The sequence below is a fragment of the Centroberyx gerrardi genome, chromosome 13 (assembly GCF_048128805.1).
Source record: "Centroberyx gerrardi isolate f3 chromosome 13, fCenGer3.hap1.cur.20231027, whole genome shotgun sequence".
Lineage (NCBI taxonomy): Eukaryota > Metazoa > Chordata > Actinopteri > Beryciformes > Berycidae > Centroberyx > Centroberyx gerrardi.
The window spans coordinates 4,912,091-4,935,017 of record NC_136009.1 but is presented as its reverse complement, the minus strand read 5'-3'; the positions used below and the strand labels follow the sequence as shown (position 1 = coordinate 4,935,017).

Below are 22,927 nucleotides of genomic sequence, written 5' to 3'. Positions count from 1 at the left end.
TTGAAGTGGTTTGGTCGTTGAAGCAGCTACATATGCACATAGTATTAACTCTTTCTACATCTTATTTAAATGTTATTTTATGACATTTTTGGCTTTTCCTGGACATTGAATTGGAAAGATGTTGGCATATTTAACTTTGAATATTTGAATTTTAACATGTTTGTTGGACTTGAGAGAGTGTACTATCGATTGGTGATGTCATTTAAACCCCTCTCCTTTTCTTGATGGTTGTTTTTTGATCAATGTATTGATCCAGAGGTTGCATTGAAATGAGTGACGGCTCGACTCAGGAGAGTTGATGTCATTTAAGTCCCTCCTCTTTCCTGGTTAGCTTTATTTAATAATCTATATCTATTGATCCCCATGTCGATTTGTTTGTTTATATCTGTTGATCAATGTGTAACAGCATACATTTGAATGTATTTTTGACCATCTCTTGATAAGGTGTGTTCACTTCCACATTAACACTCATAACAGTGATTTGATTTGTTATGCAGTCTCACTGTTGGCAGTTTATTAGGGGAATTCAATAAACACCACGTGTTACACAGATGACATAGATAGACATTCCCCACCTGCGCTACCACAAGAAACAGTGGTAACACTTTCTCTCACATTGTTTAGGCAATATGGCTTCAACAAATTACAAATGATATGATAATACTGACTATACATCAGGAGGAGTCTGAGCCTGACTAGTCCTTCAAAGGCTGCATGACTCAGGCAGAGAATTCATTAAAGCTACTTCATTAAAGCTACTAGCTAAGGAGATTGACAGACGCAACTCATAACTCAGCATTTTCACTGGTTCCTTTTATATTAAAAGAACACTTTAAAATAACAGCTGTCTTATTATTTACATTATGTGACAGAATTAGTAGAACACAAAATGGATACAGAATCTCTGCTCTTAAGGCCTTCCTTTGATTACAGCCATGTCCAAACCAGGTCAACGAATCAAGTGTTGACACACTATAAAGAACTTTTCACAGTTTTTTTCAGTCTTTGTTTAACATCTCCTACATGTTTTCTCCCTCAAAACATCTTCTTCTCTCTCGTCACGGAGCGCTGGCGTTCATTTTCTCCTGGCAGCTGTCCCAAAAGTTGAGCAGCCTGTTGTCCTTGTTGGCGCAGAAGTCGGTGAAGTCCCTCAGCAGGCGGTCGGCCAGCCGCTCGTCGCCCAGCACGCCCGTCCTCCAGGCCTTGGTCAGCATGGTGTTGTAGGCCCAGTAGTAGCCCACCCGCTCCTCGCTGCCGAACGGACCCTGGCTGTTGGACGTCGTGGAGTTCCGGCGACGTCGCTGCTGCCCGCTGGAGTACTTCCTCTTGGAGTAGGGCAGCTGGAGGAACACGGTGCCTGCCGGAGGAAACCGGTGTACTGACGGGTCAGAGGTCAACCAGGAGATGAACAGAAAAACAGGCGGTTCAAAGATACCTGAGAGAGTGTGTGTGCTCCCATGCGATGACATACCTGTAACGTGGATGTACTGGGGCTTGTTCTCAGATGGGAAATTGAAAGCAGAGGCAGAGAACTTGTCCTGAACAAAGCCAAATCTGACAGAAAGAGAGAACAAACTTCTATATAAAATGGGTTTTGAAGAGGTTTCATGGGTCCTGAAGTCACGAAACTTAGTCTACCTAAAAATCAGTGTGTAATCCTTCTGTTAAAGAAAATCATGTCCTAATAAAACAACCAACCTGTACAGTATGGCCTCCTGAAAGAGCTGCATCCTGTCCCAGTATGTCTCTGGTTCAAAACCTGTATAAGGAATAGAAAAAATGTCTTTACTAAATTACCCACCGCATTGATTGAACAGTACATTCAATGAGATAGGTTCCTTACCTTCGAACAGGTTTTCACCACCGTTCTTCAGCAGACAGTGGATGTTCAGAGGAATGAACAGCTGGGCTCTCAGTGGATCTCCGTAGAGGTAAGACGTGAGAGCGAACGGGACTTCCAGGACGGGAACCAACAAGAACCCGCAGGAGGCGGCTTTCCGGTGCCAGCCTTGAACCTGAGCGCATGACAAGTGAGTATTAACTCAACTTTTTTTTTCTGTAGATACGTTACCCCCATTTATACATTTTACAGGGTGACAGCTAGCATACAGTGCGCCTCCTACATCTGTAAGTCTGATAATGTGAACAGCTTACAATGCAGTCTGTCTGTTAGTTTCTGTCTGTCAGCAGGATATCTCAAAAACCTATGAATAGATTTCCACGAACAGATTGACCTTGAGCCAAGGAACAATTGATTTGATTTTGGTGGTGATCCGGATCTGGGATTTCTGCCATTAGATGATTATATTGACAGACTTGATTCCAAATCCTAAGTGTATGTTTGCAGGGTCAAGAAATCAATTCAACTTAAAATTTAAGTGATAGAGATGATGTCTTTGGGTGTGACAGCAAGTTGGAATATTGTTCAGGTGCTTCAAACTACACAGGCAGCTCATATTTTATGACAACAACCAGAAAGAAAATGGCAAGTGTAGTGGTAATAAAGTTGGTAGTGGTTCTGATCATAAAGAGTCAGTACGAGAGTTTCTTCTAAGTGCTTCAGAGTTGTACATGAGGATTGTTTGCCGACAGTGGCAGCTACTGCAGCTAGTCATTATGGAAACAAATGTATCATTACCATCTCAAAGAGCACGGCTGCAGTGACAGCCATCCAATGCAGCTTGATCTCGAAGGCGGCGTTGAGGGAGAAGTTGCCGTGGTAGTAGCAGCTGCACCACTCGGTCCGGTCGCTCCGGTTGTTGACGTCCACGTCCAGAGTGACCGTCTTCTGCTCCGGTACCGTGGCAGCTGGAGGGGAAGAGGGAGGGAGGGAGGGAGGGAGGTGGGGAGACACGGACAGGAAGCAAGGGAACCGATAGGAGGAGAGATGGACGGAAACGTGGGCGGGCAGACGGGGGAATTGAATGAGATGAAGAGGTGGAGGTGATAGGAAATGTGGTTGAAAAAGTGAATGGATAGATGATATATGGAGGCCAAATGTTTGTGACAGGGGTTAGAAATTAATGTTAAATATGTATACACTGTTTTAAATTAGAGATGTTGTGACATGAATGCATCCTCTTTTGTCTTGAAATCCCCCTGCTGATTTCAGAACTTGGCCAAGTTAAAAAAAAATTATTAAATGATCAAATGTTAGATAAGAGTTTATTACTTAAGTTTGTAGTGAATCACTCCAGAGCTTTCTGTGTTTGCAGAGAGATGACTTCAAGTTTGCATTTTTCCCAGTTCAAGGAGAAGTTTCCTGGATATATAATCATGCTAAATCCTTAGCTATAAATCCAGTTGGTGACGAAGCTGTCCAATGAACATACTTTCAGCTTCAGGTTAAGTTTAGGTTAAGTATTCCAGGAAACCAGTCCTAAGGAATCTGGGAAAGGCTTCATGTTGCTTTGTCATTTTAAAGATGCCAGCATTTTGAAATAAACCCAAGTCGAAAGTGACAAACAAAGCTTTCGGCAGCAGAGTAAAGCCAAGAATCCAGCAAAAGCAGGAAACATTGTCACAACATTTTGCGTTGCGGCAATGCTCCGTATTACAAAGCAAGGGGAGAGCGATAGCTGAGGACAATGCACACCACAGCACTACTGTACCACAGCCACTACCACAGCATGCACTAAAAACACTAGCACACCAACTAGTGCTCCAACTGGAACAGCTACGCACTAACCACACACCATGCACTGATTGGAGGAAGGAGATGGAAAAAATAAAAATCATGTCAATCAGTGATCTGATTGGTTGGTCGAGTCAATCATGACTGGACAGACGAATAAATATGGTTAAGTGGAGGGAGGGGAGATCGTCTGCATGCGGATCTACAGTCGCCCTTCAGGAGAATGGAGTCCAATATCTCAGTGTCACACAATGGAGAGATGATGACTGAGAGAAGGTTAGCGTCACTGGTCAATGAATGTTAAATGAAATCGGATCTGTGGTGATGGTGTTGGTAGGAATCCTACTGTTTGAGGAAGGAGGAATTTGAGTGGTTGGACAGAATCAAAACTGATTAATTTGTCATAAATAAAAATGGGATGGTGAGTAGTGCTGTCGCAATCAGATGACAATATGACAATGAATCCAGTCTGGCAGCTTTGTGGGCACACTTGTTTACGAGCGCTCGGTTCCCTCACAGTCATATTGGCCTAGCATAGATTATCTAGTTAAGATAAGCCTATAACTCAGCTCATTTGAAGAATTTATGCCTTACTTAAATGTTGTTTATCCCAATGAAACAGCAACATCAATTGTGAATGTTTTCATGGCTTTCTTATGAAATCTTGAGGAAATGTACATGGATTCTGAATGATTCTTCTGATACATATTCTGCTTACTGGTCAGATTGTGGATTTTTGGTTGTTGGCCTGTTTTCGCCGCTGGGAGAGCCTGTTGTAAGTACAAACTCCGCCCAGCTGATGCGTCACTGCCCGGGCCCTAAAACGAATGCACCCGCTGCTGTGTGTGACACTTCACTATCGGACCCGGCCGTTCCCCTGAAGGAGACTTGAAAAGGGGTCTGCGTCTGATTGGAAGACTACTAGTGCGGTGTGGGCCGGGCCGGGAGGGTTCTGGCTGGGTGTACCTAGCAGTGCGGCGGCCTGGCTGCGTCCTCCGAAGCTGCGGCTGAAGGAGCTGTGCCTACTTGCGTAGGAGGCCGGCCGGCTGGGCAGCCAGGGCAGCAGGAAGGCCGGCAGGTCGCAGGGCCGACGCTCCTCCAGCACGAAGGCCACCTCGAACCACTTCCTCTGGAACAGGGCGAAGTCCTCCAGGGCCGCGGTCGACCAGCCGCTGGCCGCTGTGGGGGGCTGGGATGTCGGGCCTGGGGTGAGGAGGAGAGGAGGGACAGGGATTGTAGAATTGATCAATACTACACTGGGTTGTCTATGGGAAGCCCTTAACCTGAACTGATTTCTAATGAGACATTTTGATGACATTACATGAATATGTTTTTATTATTATGATTACTATGATATGATGTGTCCAATCGTCTAAATGCTGTTTCAGAGGCTTTTCCACCCTGATGAGAATAAAATTCTGGGGGAAAACACTGAATACTTTACATTTTTTGGCATGAAACTGAGCATGTGTACAACTCTATGTATACTGAAACATAACCAATGACCCATTTGCCCTTCGTGTGCATTTTTCATTCAACACCGCTCACCATCTTTCTCTCCTACTATCCTGTAGAAGTAGAAACCGTAGACGAAGGTGCGCATGGCGTCTCCAGATGCGTGGGCCACCAAGCCTTCATCCAGCATCTTCTACAGAGACACAACAGACACAAGGAGCCAACTGCTGAAAAGACACATACAAGCATTCGATACACAACACACGTGATCACATCGCACTGTAGCAAGGTGTGTATACGCTCTCTAATCTTCTATTCAGCATTTCCTGAAGAGACGGATTTCCTTCCTTATACATAGGACCCAAAAAGGAAATAATACTGTAGCAGGTTTACCACAGGAACTGTGTAAGTCGAGGTGGCAGTGGCTGAATCAATAGCAAAAAAGCATACCTAAATAAATAATGGGCATAAAATAGTTTTTTCATCTGGCATTTCTAATATGCAAGGGAAATACACTCCATTTAGTTAGCTTGTACTCTGTTTGACAAGTTGAACTGATAACAGCTTATCTGTAGGCTAATGCAGATACCAATAGAGAAAAATGCAATTGAATGAGTAATAAGTAATGAGTAAAGTGGTAACAATGCATCAGTGTTATTTTACTCATGCAAAAAATAATACGCTTCTCATGGCTTGCAATTATGCTTTTGGCTAGGAGATGACATGGTTGGAGTGTATATATATATATATATATATATATATATATATTTTTTTTTTTTTTCAGGATCCTGGTGAAGTCTTACCTGCATGACGTCCACAGCCATGCCCTGTGTGGCCACGCCCTCCACATTGTTGACCAGCCAATGGACGATCTCAGCGCTGATGAAGCAGTTGAGTGGCAGGCCCTTCTGCTCCGGGAGAAGCTGTACACCCGTCCTACAATATCACATAACACAGACACAATATATACACTGCAGTTCTCCAACTATGAACAACAAGGGACAACACAGTGGATATACTTACTTTTTTTTACTTCCATTTGGATAAAGTAACCAGTAAAATCAAACTAAAAAAAAAAAAGACTACTAATTTCCAGTGATGGGTTTTCGTTTCAGGTGTCAAGGCGTATCACTTTAGCTCCAAATGACACAACTGCACATCTACTAAGACACACACACACACACACACACACACACACACACACACACAGATCTCACGTGGGATGTTTGATGGCCTCTAGGATCTCCAAAAGTGTTGAGGAGGAGGACAGAGATAGGGCTCCTGCTCCAGACTGTCCACTGAGGAGCCACATACACAAGTACAGAGCATTGATCAACACCCAACCACAGCTTACTGTTCATTCAGATTAACTGTTCAATAGGATTAATATGAAAAAAATAGGAGAAAAACATACAAGGTGAATAATAACAACCTAATGATACACTTTTCAGTTGCTTTCCCTACCAGTCAAACAAAAGTCGTAGCACAATTCATGATGTATAATAGCAGTTGTACATATAATACAGCTACCTGGTGTCTATGCTGCCGCTGCTTGCTGTGTCTCCTGCAGTCTGGGCTGCAGCGCCTCCTGTGGCCCCAGGTTGGGCTCCTTTATCCGGGGCCTCGGCCGCTTCAGCAGGCAGCTACACAGTTCAAAGTACTTCATAAGACGGGTGCTTTCGTTCAATATGCGATTAACACCCGGTCCTGATCATGCATGGAAGCCAGAGTGGGCCTCTAAGGCTAACTTGAGTGTAAGATTCAGTTCAGTTGTGATACACATTAGTAACACTGGGATCACATTTGGATCATTACTCTGATGTAAACTGGTTCATTTCAAATCAAAACTAAAACTGAGACGAAAACTAGGTGTGGGAAAACAGTCATAAACTGAAACAAACATGAAAATAAGACTTTGTGAAAAAAACAAAAAAACTGAACTGAAACTATCTTCTCTAGTTGTAAAACTAACTAAAATAAAAATACAAATATGCATCAAATGTTTTTAGTTCTCGTCTTTTTGTTTATATGCGGAGTAAATATAGATAATGAATTTTAGGCGGAGAATCTTTGGCTATTCTTTCTGAACAGTAATTGAAAGATTCATGTACATTTTAAAAATGAATTTACGATTTATTGTTTGTATTACACAATACCTGTTGCAAACATCTTCTATTACTATAACTTTAAAAATATATCACCCCTACCAAAAATACTAAAACTAGAACTGACTAGAACTAAAAACTAAACTAAATTTGTAAAAAAAAAAAAAAAAACCTCAACTAAAACTACCAAACCGACACTGAAACCTGAAACCTGAAATTAACCTAACCTAACCTGAAATTGAAATAAAAACCAAAAACTACATACTATATTTTGTGATGAAAACATTTCGTCTGTGCATCAGAGTTGCAGCGAAAGTTTATGTTGTAGTACTACAACTGATGAACCAGTTTCATCTCAAAACTATTAAATGTGATCCCGGCGTTGGAGTTGACAGTCACTACCTACCGTCAGACACTACTGTGCATAACACTGTGCACAAACCCAACAAGAGTGACAACTTGATTCCAAAGGAGCGCTGCACGCTGAAAGCCATGTCAGTTCCACATACAGAGCGTGTTCATGCAGACGTGCAGAGGGTGAGTTAGAGTTAGAGGGGTTAGAGGGCACGTGACAGCCCGCCACACATGCAGCACACACACACACACACACCTCTACTCTAAGAGATGCAGCAATGTCCCGGGCCCTTGTTACTGACCTGAGAGTGATAGATGTAGGAGGAGCGAGGGCTACGTATAAAATCCAAAATGAAGGCGGCGTCCTGTCAGCATACAGGAAGAATTTATCCCAGGATGAAACACCCAAAGCCGAGCGACAGGAAGAGACCAGACAGATGGGGGAAAAAATGCAGACGGAAGAGGAGAAACAACAGCAAAGCCCCATACAGAAGTACCAGCAGAGATCAATCATGTTGCTGATAAAATTACATCAACGTAGATAAATTCATGTGTCTGAAAAACCTTAATACCCAAAGCAAAAAAAACATATTCTCTCTAAAATCACCACTGAGCGCAACACCCATTTTCACCAAAAACTGTAGGTTTGATACACACACACAGAGAAAACACACTCACCTTACGGGGACTGTCCACATAAGTGGGAGCTGTGGCAACATTGGAAGCGTCGGTGGCAACTACTAAGGGCTTCCCCTGCTGCTGCTGCTCCTCCAGAGTCCTGGATGGGAAGAAGATCATTACAGCAACAAAGTACGCATAGTCAGAATGGGACTCATGGAACACCATGCTGGATTGCAACTCACTTCTGGTTCTGCTCCAGCTCCAGCAGGGCTGATAAAGCGGAGGTGCCTTTCTTGCCTGCCGGGGGCGCTATGGGCTCTGGAGGATACTGGGGGAGAGGACTAGTGACCTGCAGTCCCTTCATCGGCGTGCCTTTCTAACGTGGGAAAGATCAATGAGAGAGGGAGAGACAGGGAGTGAAAAACAGTACGAAGTACCATCTATCATTCACAATCATATTGGCGCTTGTGTGTCGTAAGCAATGGGGAATATCGGAAAAAACTCCCACAACGCTCAAATTAAGTCAATTTAGCTGTATAGGCAATAGAAGCTGATCCCAAGTCAGCCTTAACTGCGGGCAATCCTGGCACTCAACTAGCGCAAACCACTTCCTTTCTGAAAGCCTTTACAAAAAGTAGGACAAAGATGAATATCAGTGCAGACACAGACTGAAGACCCTAGACAGTGCTCTTTTGTGACATTTCTGGACTGTGTAGCAGTTAAATGGGAACTGAGAGCCGAGCACAACCCACTTCTATTTTGACGACTTGAAAAGGTTTCTAAAGTCTTGACTTGAGATCTTGTGTTTGTGTAAATGACTTAGATTGAAAGTGATGAGATTTGTTCCAGCAGACGATTGAATTTAAATTGTGTTTTCTGAATTTGTATGGAATGATTGGAATGAATTTATTGAAGTTGAAACTGATTATAGAAATCAAACTCATGACGCTCTTACCAAGTTTTTATCCTCTTAAAACCATATTGCATTGAAAAGTCCTAGATATTTAGTTTTCTTTAAGATATTAAATTGATACTGGACTCTTGATTTGTTCTGACTTGACTTGCTGTTCTACATTTAGACTTGAGACTTGACATTAATAACATGGACTTGACTTGGACTTGACTTGGTAATCTACATTTAGACTTGGGACTTGACATTAATAACATGGACTTGACTTGGACTTGACTTGGTAATCTACATTTAGACTTGGGACTTGAATTGAGACTTGTGCCTCAAGACTTGGGACTCAAGCAGAGTTGACTCGGTCACACCTCTGCTGTACAGACATGGTTCAAAGCCTCACTCTGATGATCCGGTCGGAGCGGTGGCGTCGCCGGATGCGGTTGAGGCCCTCCAGGAAGCGGATGAAGCCGTCCAGCAGCACCCAGTCCCCGGAGCCCCCCATCCCGGTGCCGGCTCCCTCCCCGTAAACGTCCCAGTGCCCCTCCCCGTCTGCCACCCGCCGGGCCCCTCCGGCCGGCAACAGCAGGAAGCGAGTCCTCCAGAACTTCAGAGAGTCGATCAAACTAGGGAAGCAGGAAAAAAAAGGCTCATTTTAAAAGACTACGATGATTACCTGATTAGCAGGCTAAGAGAGAGTGTGTGTGTGTGTGTGTGTGTGCGTGCGTGTCCACCTGAAGTCCTCCGAGCCAGCAGAGCAGATGTACTGGTCCAGGTAGTTCCACTTGTACTCCTCCAGTCTCTCGTGACCAAACTCCACCCAGCAGGACAGAAAGTGGGCGTCGGAGTGTGGAGGGCACAGGCTGTAGCTGTACTGGATCTGGGCCGACTCATACGGGTACCTAACACACACACACACACACACACACACACACAATAGCATACTCTTAGCCTGCTAATCAGGTAATCTGAGAGGCTGTAAGGGGCCAATCAGCACTCACTTGGGCAGGTAGCGGGTAACAGTGATGATCTTGTCTTTGAGGCAGACTTTGTGGAAAGTCCGGCCCATGCTGAGCCAGTAGACGGTCTCCTCCTCCTCCGCTCTGCGCAGAGACACCAGGCCTGGAAGACACATGAAGGAAGAGGAACCGTGACTGAAGATCTGTTGATGCTTTCTACCCAACATCTCTTTTCAGTGCATAAGGTTTGTAAGCAGAGATAGGGGAAATTTGATCGGTCACCTTTATACAGGAATACTCCATGTCATGGATTTTGAACAGGGGGATTATGAAGGCTTTTTCCGCCATGTTTGCACAATTTCTATGTTATATGGAATAAAAGAAAAAATATATACTGTTTTAAAAGAAGGCTGATAGTGGAGCATCACCTCTGGAGTAGAGTGGACTGCTGCCGAGAGGTGTGGCCACAGCGGGCTGGGGTTTCCTGTTATTGGGTTGGACGATGATCTGGTAGCCCTGCATCAGCCGCTGGCAGATGAACTCCTCAAACACATGAGGAGCGCTCATCACTGGAGCTTCATCTTCCCGCCTGGGGGAGAGAGAGGCATGGAGACAGGTCAACATACAGGCAGAGAGTCTATGTTGTATTGTGTGTGTGTGTGTGTGTGTGTGTGTGTGTGTGTACTACCTCATCATCCTGTTGAACCAAGGAATATAGTATTTACACAGTTAAATCAGTGTAATATTGAGTTATCAAGGCTGACTTTACTTAGTACAGTTAACATTGAAATTACCAGTTACTTTCTGATAATTTCTCTGTAATTACACAGTTATTAAGCTGTAATTTGTGTACCGTAATGTAAAGTGCTATGGATAAAAAAAAATAAAAAGGGTACAATAGCATTTCCAGTAGTTTCTGTGATATGCAGTGTGCTTATTATCAGAGGAAGTGATTATATATGTCTCTCTTAATGGGAGGAAGGAATAAAAATCTTTTTTTTTTGGTATCTCTGTAGTGCCGGTTTAGTACCACTTTTCTTTGACTCGAGTTTTAGTGTCTCACGATGGTCTAAATTAGGGCTGCAACTAACGATTATTTTCATTGTCGATTAATCTGTTGATTATTTTCTCGATTAATCGATTCGTTGTTTGGTCTATAAAATGTCCGAAAATGGTGAAAAATGTCGATCAGTGTTTCCCAAAGCCCAAGATGACGTCCTCAAATGTCTTGTTTTGTCCACAACCCAAAGATATTCAGTTTACTGTCATAGAGGAGTAAAGAAACCAGAAAATATTCACATTTAAGAAGCTGGAATCAGAGAATTTTGACTTATTTTTCTTAAAAAAGTACTCAAAACCGATTAATCGATTATCAAAATAGTTGGCGATTAATTTAATAGTTGACAACTAATCGATTAATTGTTGCAGCTCTAGTCTAAATGCTGTTTCAGAGGCTTTTCATCTTGACGAGAATGGGGGGAAACAATGAATACTTGTCATTATTTTGAATTGTTTTGGACATAAATATGGTCCAATTTATAGATACTGAATATCGGCACAAAATGGCTAGCGGCAGCTTCAACCCAAACATCTTGTGTGTGTGTGGTCTACCTCTCCAGGTCGGTGTGGGGCAGCAGGTCGTAGCAGCCCTCGGTGTAGTCGTTCTGCAGCGTCTGCCGGTCGGGGAAGTAGTCGGTGGTGAGGGGCAGGCAGGCTGGCGTGGTCAGAGACTTCCAGTCCACCCCCACCGTGCAGCAGAAGCTGGGCACTGTCGGGGGGGCAGACAGCAGCAGGGCTTCAGGAGCACCCCCGACACACACACACACACGCAGACGCACAAACAAAAAAAAACCCCAAAGCAAATACAAATACATGTACGCAGAGTGGTACATGTGTGTGTGTGGGGTGGGATTGGGGGGGTGGTGGGGGGTGGGGTGGGGGGGGTGGAAATAGGAATGAAGGGAAAGCACAATAGGATTTGAAAGGAAAGAAAGGTAGAAGGTGGATAGGCACAACATGAAGATGGATAAGAGAGGGTGAGGAACAGTTACAGACAGGGAATTGAACAGCGACAAACACAAAAAATAAAAAAAAGAGAGGGAAGAAGAGAGAAAAAACAGGAAAGTGTTACTTTTATTGGCTTCAATGCGCCTGCTGGTGATTCCTGAGGCGCTGGCAGGTGTGCAGCAGTGATCAGATCACGACATGCAGATTGTGGCCCTGTGACAAAACAATCTGTGAAAGGCATCGCTCACAAGCATGTGATAAGTGTGTTCTGAGCTTAGCATGAGCGTGCATGGTGAAGTGACTGAGTGACTGATCAAAAGCAGAGGAATTACATCATGCAAACAGACACATACTCTGAATGAAATATACGGTGTGTGAGAGCGAACTGTAAGACTAGAAGCACCAATTTGCAATGAATCAAGATGAACATATCATGCACACTGCATGCAGATATGCTTGTTGCGTTTAAACAGGCCACAGTGTAGGAAAATGACTATAGAGCTAATTAATTAGAGGATTTTCAAAGCTGGCAATACTCTATGACAGCAGTTAAGTAAGAGATCAACAGGAGGAGGCCCAGAGAAAGAAAGAGATACCGAAAGAGACAGAGAGAGAGAGTCAAAGAGAGAGGGGAGAGAGAGGGAAGAGGAGTGGGTAACCCAAAACCACATGACCTGTAAGCTCAGCTCTTTTGCCTCTTTACACCTGCAACCCATGGAGACAGACACCCAGTGGAGAAACTTGCCTGGCTGCCAAAGCTGAATAAGCCCTCAGGTTACAGTGTTCTCTTGAAGGCTTATTACAATCATCTGTTTGGTGGTAAAGAAGCCTCCTACTACCAAACCGATAGTGTGTTATGGACACGTGACAGTGTTTGTGACTCTTCAATGTGCGAGTATGTGTCTTTATTTTCTGAAGGGGCGAGACAGACTCACTTGGGTCGGCACCGCTGAGGGAGAAGTCCTCAAATGTGGAGCCACGGTTGGTGAGAGTTCCTGTGTAGAGATCAAAATGAAAATAAACAGGGTGAATGAGCAATAGTTAGAATTTTTCAACCTGTCAAATAAATGCTATAAAGGAATACACTTAAATTTTTTGGTAGATTGTCTCGTTGGTCAACTTACCTGTTAAGTGATGAGAACATGAACACCAAAATCATCCATGTGTCCCTGGCAGATCATTATTTCTCCATGCTAACAGTTAAGCATACACTATGGTGAGTGATAGTAGACTCATTATCTCAAAAGTGAGAAAATTAGAACTTGTAGCAGCTCTAAAGCTAAATGGTAAGTATCTTAAATGATGTGTGGCCATATCTGGAAGTTCTGTATAGGAGATGGGTAAAATATAAGCAAGATATAATGTAAAAATAACATACTGTTTTGAACTACCAGGGACTATTTTCCCTGTCTCCACAGGAAGTGAATGTGGTGGGTGATAAGAGACTGTGTAAGCTAAAAATCACTGTCCAGAGGATGAATACGTGGTTGTTCACCTGGCTGAGATAGTCCCAAAAATAAACCTGGCTATATCAGCTGTATTGAGTTAATGATATTTCATTCATTTCAATCTTCATACTTCGGATAATGCTGGTCGCCTACTATCACTCAACATAGTGTATGCTAAATTGTTAGTATGGCGCACTAGAGCCAATGATTTATCGATTTTGGTGTCTATGTTCTCATCACTTAACAGGTAAGTTGACCAATGGGCCAATCTCCCAAAAACTTGGTAAATTCCTTTCATCAACGCTGATAAAATAGTATTATAGGATATAAAAAGCTAGGGTTTAAACAGGAGATAGTACAGTATATATGTTTTCAGAGGTCACTACTGTTGGATAGGCGTACCAGCACTGTTGTTGCTTCCTGGACTTCCAGTGAACTCTTCCATCCCTCCACCGATGTAAAGCCCATTTTCTGTCTGCCGAGTGGTTGCTCGCCTGAAACAAAACCGATTAAACTCAGTCTGTGCTTCAATCTAACATGGCTTCAAATGGGAAAAGCCTGCTGCTTGTGGTTAGTGTGTCTAACCTTCCAGTAGCCTCGTGGTAGGCCAGCTCCAGCAGCTCGGCGGAGGTGTGGGCAGGGTCTCTTTGCTGGCTGCCCTGCAGTTCAGCCATGTTCTGTCTGGTCTGGTGGTGGATCTGGATGGCCTCTCCGGACGGGCCTCGAGTACAACAGGGACACGGACAGTCTATGTGCTGCTCGGATGACCACTAACAATACAGCTACAGGCTTGTCCCTGGCATACATGACCACGCTAGTACGGTACTTATTACTTTTTCCAGTAATGAGTAATGTGCTTAAGTGTGCGTGTCTCCTCACCGACAGGGAAGGTGTGCATCCAGCGCCGCCGGTTGGAGGTGAGCTTCATGGGCATCCTGGATGGGGCGAAGGGGTTTATGAGGGCCCTCTGAGGGGTGTAACCTCCGGGCCGGATGTGCAGCGTGGACTCGGCGCTTCCCACCGTGAACCTGCCGGGGGCGCTGGAGTCCCGCTGAGACTCCATCATCTTCTCCAGCAACTCTGACAAACAGAAGATGGAGAGTGACAGAGCGAGAGGGTGAGAGTGGGATGGAGAAAGGAAAGAGAAAATGTAGGTGGTTCTTATTAGACTACATACTACTGCAGAAGAGCCAAAGTTACATCAGTCAGAAAGAGTGAGAGTCAGTGAGTCAGTGTCAACAGAGTAGAACTACAAGCCTAGACTACAGCTGTGGAGGACTTACCTCTGGTGCTGGTGTAGCCCAGGGAGCTGCTGACTTCATACTGGGCGGGAGGCATGCGGGGGATCAGCAGGATGTTGGAGACGGGGCCCAGGCTATCGTCGGACGCCAGGCTGCGCTGTTCGTCGGGACCTCCGGAGCGAACGGGAGGGGACGCCCCGATGCCTCCGCCGACGTCTGCCGAGCCCCAGCTCTTCCGTCCGCTCGCCTCTTTGTCGCGGCCCATCCTGACAGACAAGTCACACGGTCAGGTCTCGCGAGTCCGCAAGATCTAGATAGGACAAGTTTGGTGTTGTGCGATTTGGTCAGAAACCTGAAGTTGGTGCTCCTCTGAGCTCGCGACGGACCGGGAAGCCGGAACACCTGAGCGTCGTGGGCGTCGTAGTCCACCTGTATGGGGAGGCTGTTCTCGGAATCCTTTGGAGCACAGAGAGCTGGGACAGATCATGGAGAGGAGGAAAGTCATTACTGCTTAGAGAAATTAAAAAGGAGCCCAGAGAGACAAATAGTCGTATCTTACTGTGGTCTTTGCTGCTCTTGAATCTTTCCGCATGAAGCTAGAAATAAAAACAAAACACCGTCAGGATTTCTGAGACCTTTCAGAGTAATTAAGTCAGAAGATAGCACAGTTCTGCAACAGTTGTGTGGACGTACCTTACGACCCGCCAGTTTGATTCGAGGGGTGAAGGAGCTGCAAGAGTTCTGGCTTTTGGAGGTATAGAAGCTGTGGGAATGGCGCAAGAAAGACAGCATGCAAAAAAAGATATAGTTCAGTTAATTCCACCTTTACGCTTAATTCTAGATTCAACTCCATCAATCCCTCTTTATTCCCATCAAGCGTGTTGTCTTGCCTGTGGTTGATCCAGTGCGGCAGGTTGTAGTCATCCCCGGCACGAGAGTCTCCAGGCACCGTCCTGTTGTGCAGCTACAGAGCGTAAGGCAGACATCAGCAAACAAACACATACTGTATATCGCCGAATACAACCAGAGTGACAGGTTTCGTGAATCTCTTACCTTGAATAGCGGTACTGCATGCAGCGGCTGCTCCCCCATACACACCAAGTCCACACCAATACCTGACGAGGGAAAAGCATTTGTCATGATATGTTTCATGATAGCTGTATCCATTTGCTCAAAGTGTATTTGCATCGCCGTGCTCACCGTTGTCAATCATGCGCTGTTTGGTGAGAATCATAAGCAGACGGTCCACTTCGAACACCCCCACCCCCGGCGTGATGACCACCGACATCTGGCCAGTGCGGTCAAAGTTACGGTTGATGTAGTGCTTGTCAAAAACTGTCGGGGAGACGGTGAATTTGAGCATTTTGTTTTAGTAATGCAGGAAAGAGAAGCTCCCGCAAGGGACTTTTCATTGCAAAATATCTACACAGCTTGCATGTTTAATTTCATTCACTTCATGATTCAAATGTTATCATAATTCAGTGATCATGAAATCGTGATATCTAAAACCTCCAGCAATACTTTGTCTGGTTATATATTCATGACTTTTCTTTGTGATTGGTCAGGAACTAATAAATGAAAGTGAAAACTCTTGCCTAAATAAAAACTATTTTCGGAACTCTAAAGATCGGTCCCCAAAGACTTAAATTTTTTTGGAGAACATTGCTACGAAGTTGTGCTGGCAAGCTCCAGGACGGTTTTATGGACTAACAAACTTCACCTGTGGTTCAACAGGCATGAGGGTGAGTAGATAATGACTGAATTCTCATTTTTGGGTGAACTATTCCTTTAAGAGTCTTGTTTTCAAGGGAGAAACGGTCTGCAGCAGATTTAGAGAACTAACCATTGAAGGAAAGGTTAATGGCCTCCAGGTAATTTCCTTGAGCAGCGGTGGAGTTATGACCGGAGGGAAAGCCGTCTGTCAGGAAAATAAATTCACAAACACAAGGATTCAGTGACTAAAGGCAAATAATCCCAATAATTTGCCAGCTCAAAGATGAACTTCGTCAGATTCACTACCTGCTTCTTTCAGCCGCACCAAGACGGGATACTGGATGAAGAGCTTCTTGATAGTGACCAGTAATGACGTCCACTCGTCCCGCCTCTCGTTCTGAGCCACTACCCTGCACACAAAACAGGTAACATTCATCAAATGGAACACAATGCCATGTTTGGTAGATCACATAAACTATGGAAGTATGCTTACCTGTAGAAGTCTTCATAAAAGCGTCCCTCGTGATCCTGTCTGATGGACCCTCTCAGAATCTCAGGGAATTCATCTGAGGAAAAGAACAGCTCATATGTACCTGCCATGTTGCTGCAGCCATAATATGTGGCCAAAATCATTGTGATGAGGAGGGAAATAGGCTCACCCATAGTTTTAGCGTTGTAGAAGGTGCGTGAGAAAAGTACAACGGTCACTTCATGGCTGCAGTTCTTCTCCTAAAGTGTTAAACAGTTATCAAACGTCAGAATAATATTAATTGTGTGTAACATTTGAAAGGTTTAAGAATTACACCAGAGGCTAAATAATAGAAATTGCAAACCTTCCACTTGGCAAAAAGGTCAGACAGGAAACCATTGACTGCCTTCTCAAAGTAGAGGTCGCCTGAAAGCAGAACATTCGAATAAGACATTCTCCTCTGATGACCAAAGTCAGTATCATGAACCTCAGAAAAGACAAAACAACAACAAAAAAATGTGAGTCACCAAACAGAGAGGTTCAACTAACCATAGATGTCAAAGTCCCACATCTCACAGCTCATCTGGATAAAGATGTATACCATTGCTGATGTGGATCTGAACACCACCTGTATCACAAGACAGCATCACAGCTATTCAAGTGGAATGAATGACTCTGACATGAATACTTGCTATAGTGACTACTGGACACCAAATTAAAAGTTACTGAGAAGCTGAGTAAGGGAGTACACTTCACTTTCACTTCCACTTCCAGAGATGCATTTTACCCTTTATTAGTGAAGACAACACTATGCCACCACTACTATGATGGTCTAAATGTTGTTTCAGAGGCTTTTCCACCCTGACAAGAATACATTTCTCAGAGAAACACTGACTAACTTGCAATTTTTTGACTTGAAAAAGGTCAAATATTGACATTGAACATCGGCGCAAAACATTGGCTATCACCGATTTGAGTCTAAAAATTATCACGATTGGCCTTATAAGACCCATATCAGTCGAACCCTATTTCTTACCCTGGTGTCTTCACTGATGTAACCACAGGTTACCTTCTCTCCCTTCACCCACAGCTCACTGGCCTGGGCTCTAGAGAGGGGAAAACACCATAAGCATGCATGCAGGGACAGAAAAAACCTACAGAACACTGAATTTACCACTGGCTCTTTCTAACTTCTATCTCTTCTACAGCTACCTGCTCATCATTCCACCCATTTCGCTTACTTCAAGTCACTCTAAATGCCTTGATGTAAACAGAATGTACATAGTATGCTTGGTGTCTACCTGATTCCTGCAAACTCCACCTTCTGGGTCACATAAGCACAGGTGCTCACCTGTAATAAACAGAATACAAGTTAAAAGCTCACATCTATAAACTATTCCATATTATATCCAGGTATGTAAAACACACATATGCCTCACCAGACTCTTCTTAAGCCTCCACATGTCGCCCCTGCCGATATACTGGTCTTTGAAGGTCAGCTCCACAAGGTCCAGTGTTACATCCTGCGAGGAAAAAACACTCTTAGAGCTGCTGTTGAGCTGACATACGGTCCAGCTGCAGACGCTTCACAGTGAACGTACCTTAGGGTCCACGATGTTAACAATGACATCCTGGTACGCCCGCAGCTTGAAGGCCTGTGCTACTGTCTGGTCCACGCTGATTGTCTCTACAATAGAAGAAAATATGCATCATAGTTAGATATTCTTAGTGAATAGGCAATGGTAGCATGGTTTTGTATATTCCACCAACGGCACATGACCTGTACACATTCCAGTATACAGTATATCTTGTATATCGTGCTGTCAGGTGAAAACCTTGTAATTCCAAAATTAACTACAAAAAACTAAGAACTAAGAAAAACAGCTTTGTTTTTAGATGATGACAATGCACTTCTGAGTTTATCCAATGGGTTTTGAAAGTGTTTCATAAGCCCAAGAGGTCGGAGAATTCCCCAACCCATAGACACTCTGCAGAGCGCGTCATACTTCGAAAGCCACGCCCACCGTGGGGGAAACAATATCGCTAACAAACCGGCAAAAGCGGCGATCGGGAGGAAATCTTAACGGATATGGACAGCCTGGCAAGGTTTTTCCTGTTTTCGAGTAGACAAGTCTGTCAAAGAATTATTTCAGCACACTGCCTCCAACAGAAAGGAGAAGGTACACTGAAAAAATGAACTTAACTGGCCTCTATCAATGTCCTTTTTCAATAAAGCTGGATAAATGATCCCACACAGTGGCCTTAAGTGAAATACTTCGACATTTAAAACTACTTATTTTAATCACCAGGTAACATAATAAGTTGACTTTGAATAATTTCACTTCATATTTAAAAATTGGAAATACAGCTATGCTTTTCAGACTATATGCGCGACGCTGACGTGACATTGGTTATTAAAGTGGATTGTTGCTAAGTTAACTATCTTATGTTAGCTAACAAGTCAGTGAGATTTCTCATTACTTTTGCACCCTGGACTGGCAGTCAATACAGAGCAAACTATCCTGAGACCCACACATGAACACAACTCAACTGTTGATGTTAGGACAGCATGCAGCTTTTAAACACATTTTAACATTCAGGTTATCTTACAAGAATATAACTAGATAATTACTGGTAAGTTACTGACCAGTGACAAAATGCTGGCCACATTATAAGTGTACTTAGTCTCAGGGTCCCAAAGTTAACCCCTCTCTTCTACCATGAGCCACTGTCAGCGCCTCTCTCCTTACGGCCTAGATCCCCATTTTTCTTCTCAACAGCTCCCTTGTTTTACTCGGGAGCACAAAAAACGGTAATTCACGGTTTTTAAGTTTGTTGGCTGTGAAGCCCACCACACAACAGCTTTTAGGCATGTTTAATTTGGGTAATAATGACAATGATGTGCATTCAGTCACACAAGGTGAATGGAAAGCGGTGCAGCGGTTTCCCCCACGATGGGCGTGGCCTATTTTATGCACTGTCTCTATAGAATAACCATGTAATCCTTGAACTAGAGTTAAAATTAGAGATACAATGTTTTCACATGACAACAGCGATATGATAAATCTGATAATGTAAATAGCTACAATGCATGTTTCTCAGATTTGTTTCTCACATAATGAGAACAGCTTGTGATAAACACTTACACACCCGCTTCAAAATCTATTATTTTTTTGATTAATCGATTAATCATTTAGTCTATATAAATGTCAAAAGTAATGAGAAATGCCCATCACAAGTTACCAGAGCCCAAAGGGATTCTTTAAATTGCTTACTTAGTCTGACCAGCAGCCAAAAAAACTCCTTAAGTATTCTTAGCATTTGTGAAGCTGTAACCAGCAAATATTTGGTATTTCTACTTGATAAATGATTAAAACGATTAATCAATTATCAAAATTACAAGTTTCTGTCCATCGACTAATTGATTAATCGACTAATCGTTTCAGCACTACTACTGAGATCGTGAAACTTTCATTTAATCTAGCCTAATCTAATCCCTGAATCAAGACAAACCATGATAAACATGATAACCATACTTCATTTACCTTTCTGAAGGTCCTCTTTGAGGCTCTTCACCTGCAGCAGGAGAGGACTGGGAATTTAAAGGAGAGAATAACAGATTAAGGGATCGAGGGAAGAACAATATTTACCACAACACAAGAAGGATCAGCTGAAGGCATAAGTAACATAGAGATCCAATTGTTATGCAGGCTCACCTGTATTCATCAGTAGGGTGTGCGATCTCGATGATGTCCCCAAGACTGACTTGAGGGAAAACTTTGGGGTTGACAACCAACTCATCGTCTGTGCAACAGAAAACCCCATTTAAAAACTTGCATAATAGAAACCAAATCTACAGTACAATATGATGTTACATTACATCGTTACACTTACCACTCCCACCAAAGCCTTTCTTGTGCACCACAAGCTTATATGATTTATTAGTCTTCATGATGAACCAGCTGAGGGACAAAAATCAAGAATTCATTCATTTATATAAAGGTTGTATGCAATTTAACATCTCAAGCAAGATCCCCGTTTTCGTGCTGTTTTATGGAGAGATAGTTTCGCCAAACCCTATTCAAAATCTTGCAATTTAATGCTGAAATGCTTCTCGGCACACAGTACACACCTCGACGAACGTGAGAGACCTTTTACGCATCTTTAGGAGCCACTCTTGAATTCGGCATACATACGACACACAAAATAGGACTATTTCAACAAAATTTCAACTTTTAGAATTGATTCGCCTGTTATTCTCACAATCTTCCACACAGTGTTGGGAGGTAGCGAGCAGCGAAAAACAATTCGAAACAATTCGGCTTTTATTGAAATTAAGTTGTGACTGGTGAATCACTTGTGTGCCGAATTTTCCAGTGAACCCTAACGATTACATAGAGGTCCTAAGTCATGTTCTATGAGAAGCAAGGCCACATAAAACTTCCAGATTTGTTTGAATGGAGTTCGACATAATGTTCTCTCCATACAAGACAGAACTGAAAGTATCGGGGCTGAAGAAAGGTTTTGATCCAAGATAAGTTAAAGTAGTCAGCACAACTATGGTTACTCAATTAAAATGTGACACATGAACAGCAGATAAAACGAGTTAAGGTTACCTGAACAAGCAGTCTCTCCCTGAGCAGCCTAGCTAAGGCAAACTGTCCCGTGATGTTGACATTTCCTAGCCTAGCATGCTGCTAATTTATGACAAGAGCTAACTAAACTTAACACTAACCACGAACTAACCACACTACCCACGAACCTCAGTTAAAAGTGAAGTTACTGAAGTTAAAGTAAGCACTTGCCTTGAGAATACATCTAAATAAAATAAGGCAGAATCATAGTTTTCATGGAAAGTTCGATTCAAAGCTGTTTACTACTGACTAGCTTGCCCCCAGTTCTACTTCCTCCAAAACATGGAAATGTCGTCCACGTGGGCTAAGCTCTAGCTGATTGGTTCCCAGCCGTTCCATCCTAGATCAGAGAGTAGCTCTGCGGAGCAAGAGGCTTAACTCCTACTTACTTCCATCTTCGTTTAAATCCCATTTAGGCAGATTTATTAGCATTGTTTTCATATTTTATGTATTATTTTATTATATCTATCATTGTTTATGAGCATTACTTCAATTATGTTTAGCAGGTGCTCCTGTTCCATGCGTGCATGGTATGGTGATGGCTAATGTCAGTAATTAATATTCTTGAAGGTTCTTGCATGTATCAGCTGCTGTATGTATTAGATAGCTATCCTGCTAGCTTACTATTCATTCATATTCTATTTTAAACAATTGCATGCGCAAGGTGGTTTCTTGTCGCTACGTTGTTCCAGGCTAGCACAGAGGGTTTCAACAGGGCAGAATAAGATGTGATTTATCTTCATTTTTATTTCATCTTTGGATAGATGATTGGACGTAGATGATTGGCGTCCTTATCCATGATGGATGTAATAATTATAAAGGTTATAGAGTGTTGCATAGCCATACCTGAAATCCTTGAGTATTATCAGAATAGAATAGTTCAGACAGCCTGAAGTCCCATGATAAAAATGACTTTATTAAACGATAAAAGGCTTTATTGACCAAAAATACTGATATCATTAATGTACAGCAGCTATCATCAGCTATAGCTCCATTATATCATAATGTTGATTCATAAAAATAACCGTAATTACGTTATACTTTTGTGTCCAGTTTATACTTTGAGTAGCATGTAGACTTTAAACTTTTATAACTCGGAGACAAACATTTCTCTGTTTCAAACTCCTACATATAAACCTTTATCACACCTTTATCAAGAGTAAAATCAACCCATATGAATGGGTGAGACAAAATTCCACAGAATAAACAATACTGTAGAAACAAATACTATATCATGAAAGTAATAAATGAAACATTAAAATCTATAACACGCACACTAGGGTTACATCAATATATTGAGCTGATTTTTAATAAAAATGGGATCTGGTCCAGTCAGTGTGGTCCACCTATCCATATGATGGATATGATGCAGTTTGCCTGATTACA

The 22,927-nt window shown here is 43.0% G+C and overlaps 1 protein-coding gene across 6 annotated transcripts; it reads right to left on the bottom strand.

The window, feature by feature from the left end:
• Nucleotides 1-480: 480 nt before the first annotated feature.
• Nucleotides 481-21,809, bottom strand: depdc5 (DEP domain containing 5, GATOR1 subcomplex subunit). Of its 6 annotated transcripts, none has more exons than XM_078287477.1 (43): nt 21,524-21,809; nt 20,802-20,869; nt 20,624-20,711; nt 20,453-20,499; nt 18,509-18,594; nt 18,347-18,430; nt 18,209-18,258; nt 17,944-18,013; nt 17,457-17,535; nt 17,272-17,333; nt 17,098-17,167; nt 16,932-17,004; nt 16,745-16,848; nt 16,569-16,643; nt 15,926-16,060; nt 15,779-15,840; nt 15,616-15,689; nt 15,419-15,488; nt 15,285-15,321; nt 15,078-15,198; nt 14,768-14,991; nt 14,364-14,564; nt 14,070-14,205; nt 13,887-13,978; nt 12,972-13,031; nt 11,641-11,824; nt 10,458-10,618; nt 10,072-10,192; nt 9,805-9,972; nt 9,474-9,696; nt 8,412-8,545; nt 8,227-8,326; nt 7,851-7,913; nt 6,620-6,732; nt 6,307-6,387; nt 5,893-6,025; nt 5,183-5,282; nt 4,601-4,837; nt 2,639-2,808; nt 1,844-2,015; nt 1,699-1,759; nt 1,472-1,554; nt 481-1,357 (listed from the first exon to the last, which is right to left on the bottom strand). In XM_078287477.1, the coding sequence occupies exons 2-43, from the start codon at nt 20,857-20,859 to the stop codon at nt 1,059-1,061; spliced, it is 4,761 nt and encodes a 1,586-aa protein (XP_078143603.1). In that variant the 5' UTR covers nt 20,860-20,869; nt 21,524-21,809; the 3' UTR covers nt 481-1,058. The 6 variants fall into 6 exon arrangements, with proteins under 6 accessions (XP_078143603.1, XP_078143605.1, XP_078143604.1 ...); XM_078287479.1 differs by having other exon boundaries at nt 4,661-4,837; XM_078287478.1 differs by having other exon boundaries at nt 11,641-11,797.
• Between the last annotated feature and the right edge of the window lie 1,118 nt (nt 21,810-22,927).

Excerpts from the sequence above, each read along its gene's own strand:
- depdc5 (XM_078287477.1), bottom strand. The coding sequence starts at position 20,859 with ATGAAGACTAATAAATCATATAAGCTTGTGGTGCACAAGAAAGGCTTT. Across the intron at positions 16,849-16,931 it reads TTTTATGAAGACTTCTACAG|GGTAGTGGCTCAGAACGAGA; the intron begins GTAAGCATACTT and ends TTTTGTGTGCAG. Across the intron at positions 6,388-6,619 it reads AGCGGCAGCATAGACACCAG|TGGACAGTCTGGAGCAGGAG; the intron begins GTAGCTGTATTA and ends GTGGCTCCTCAG.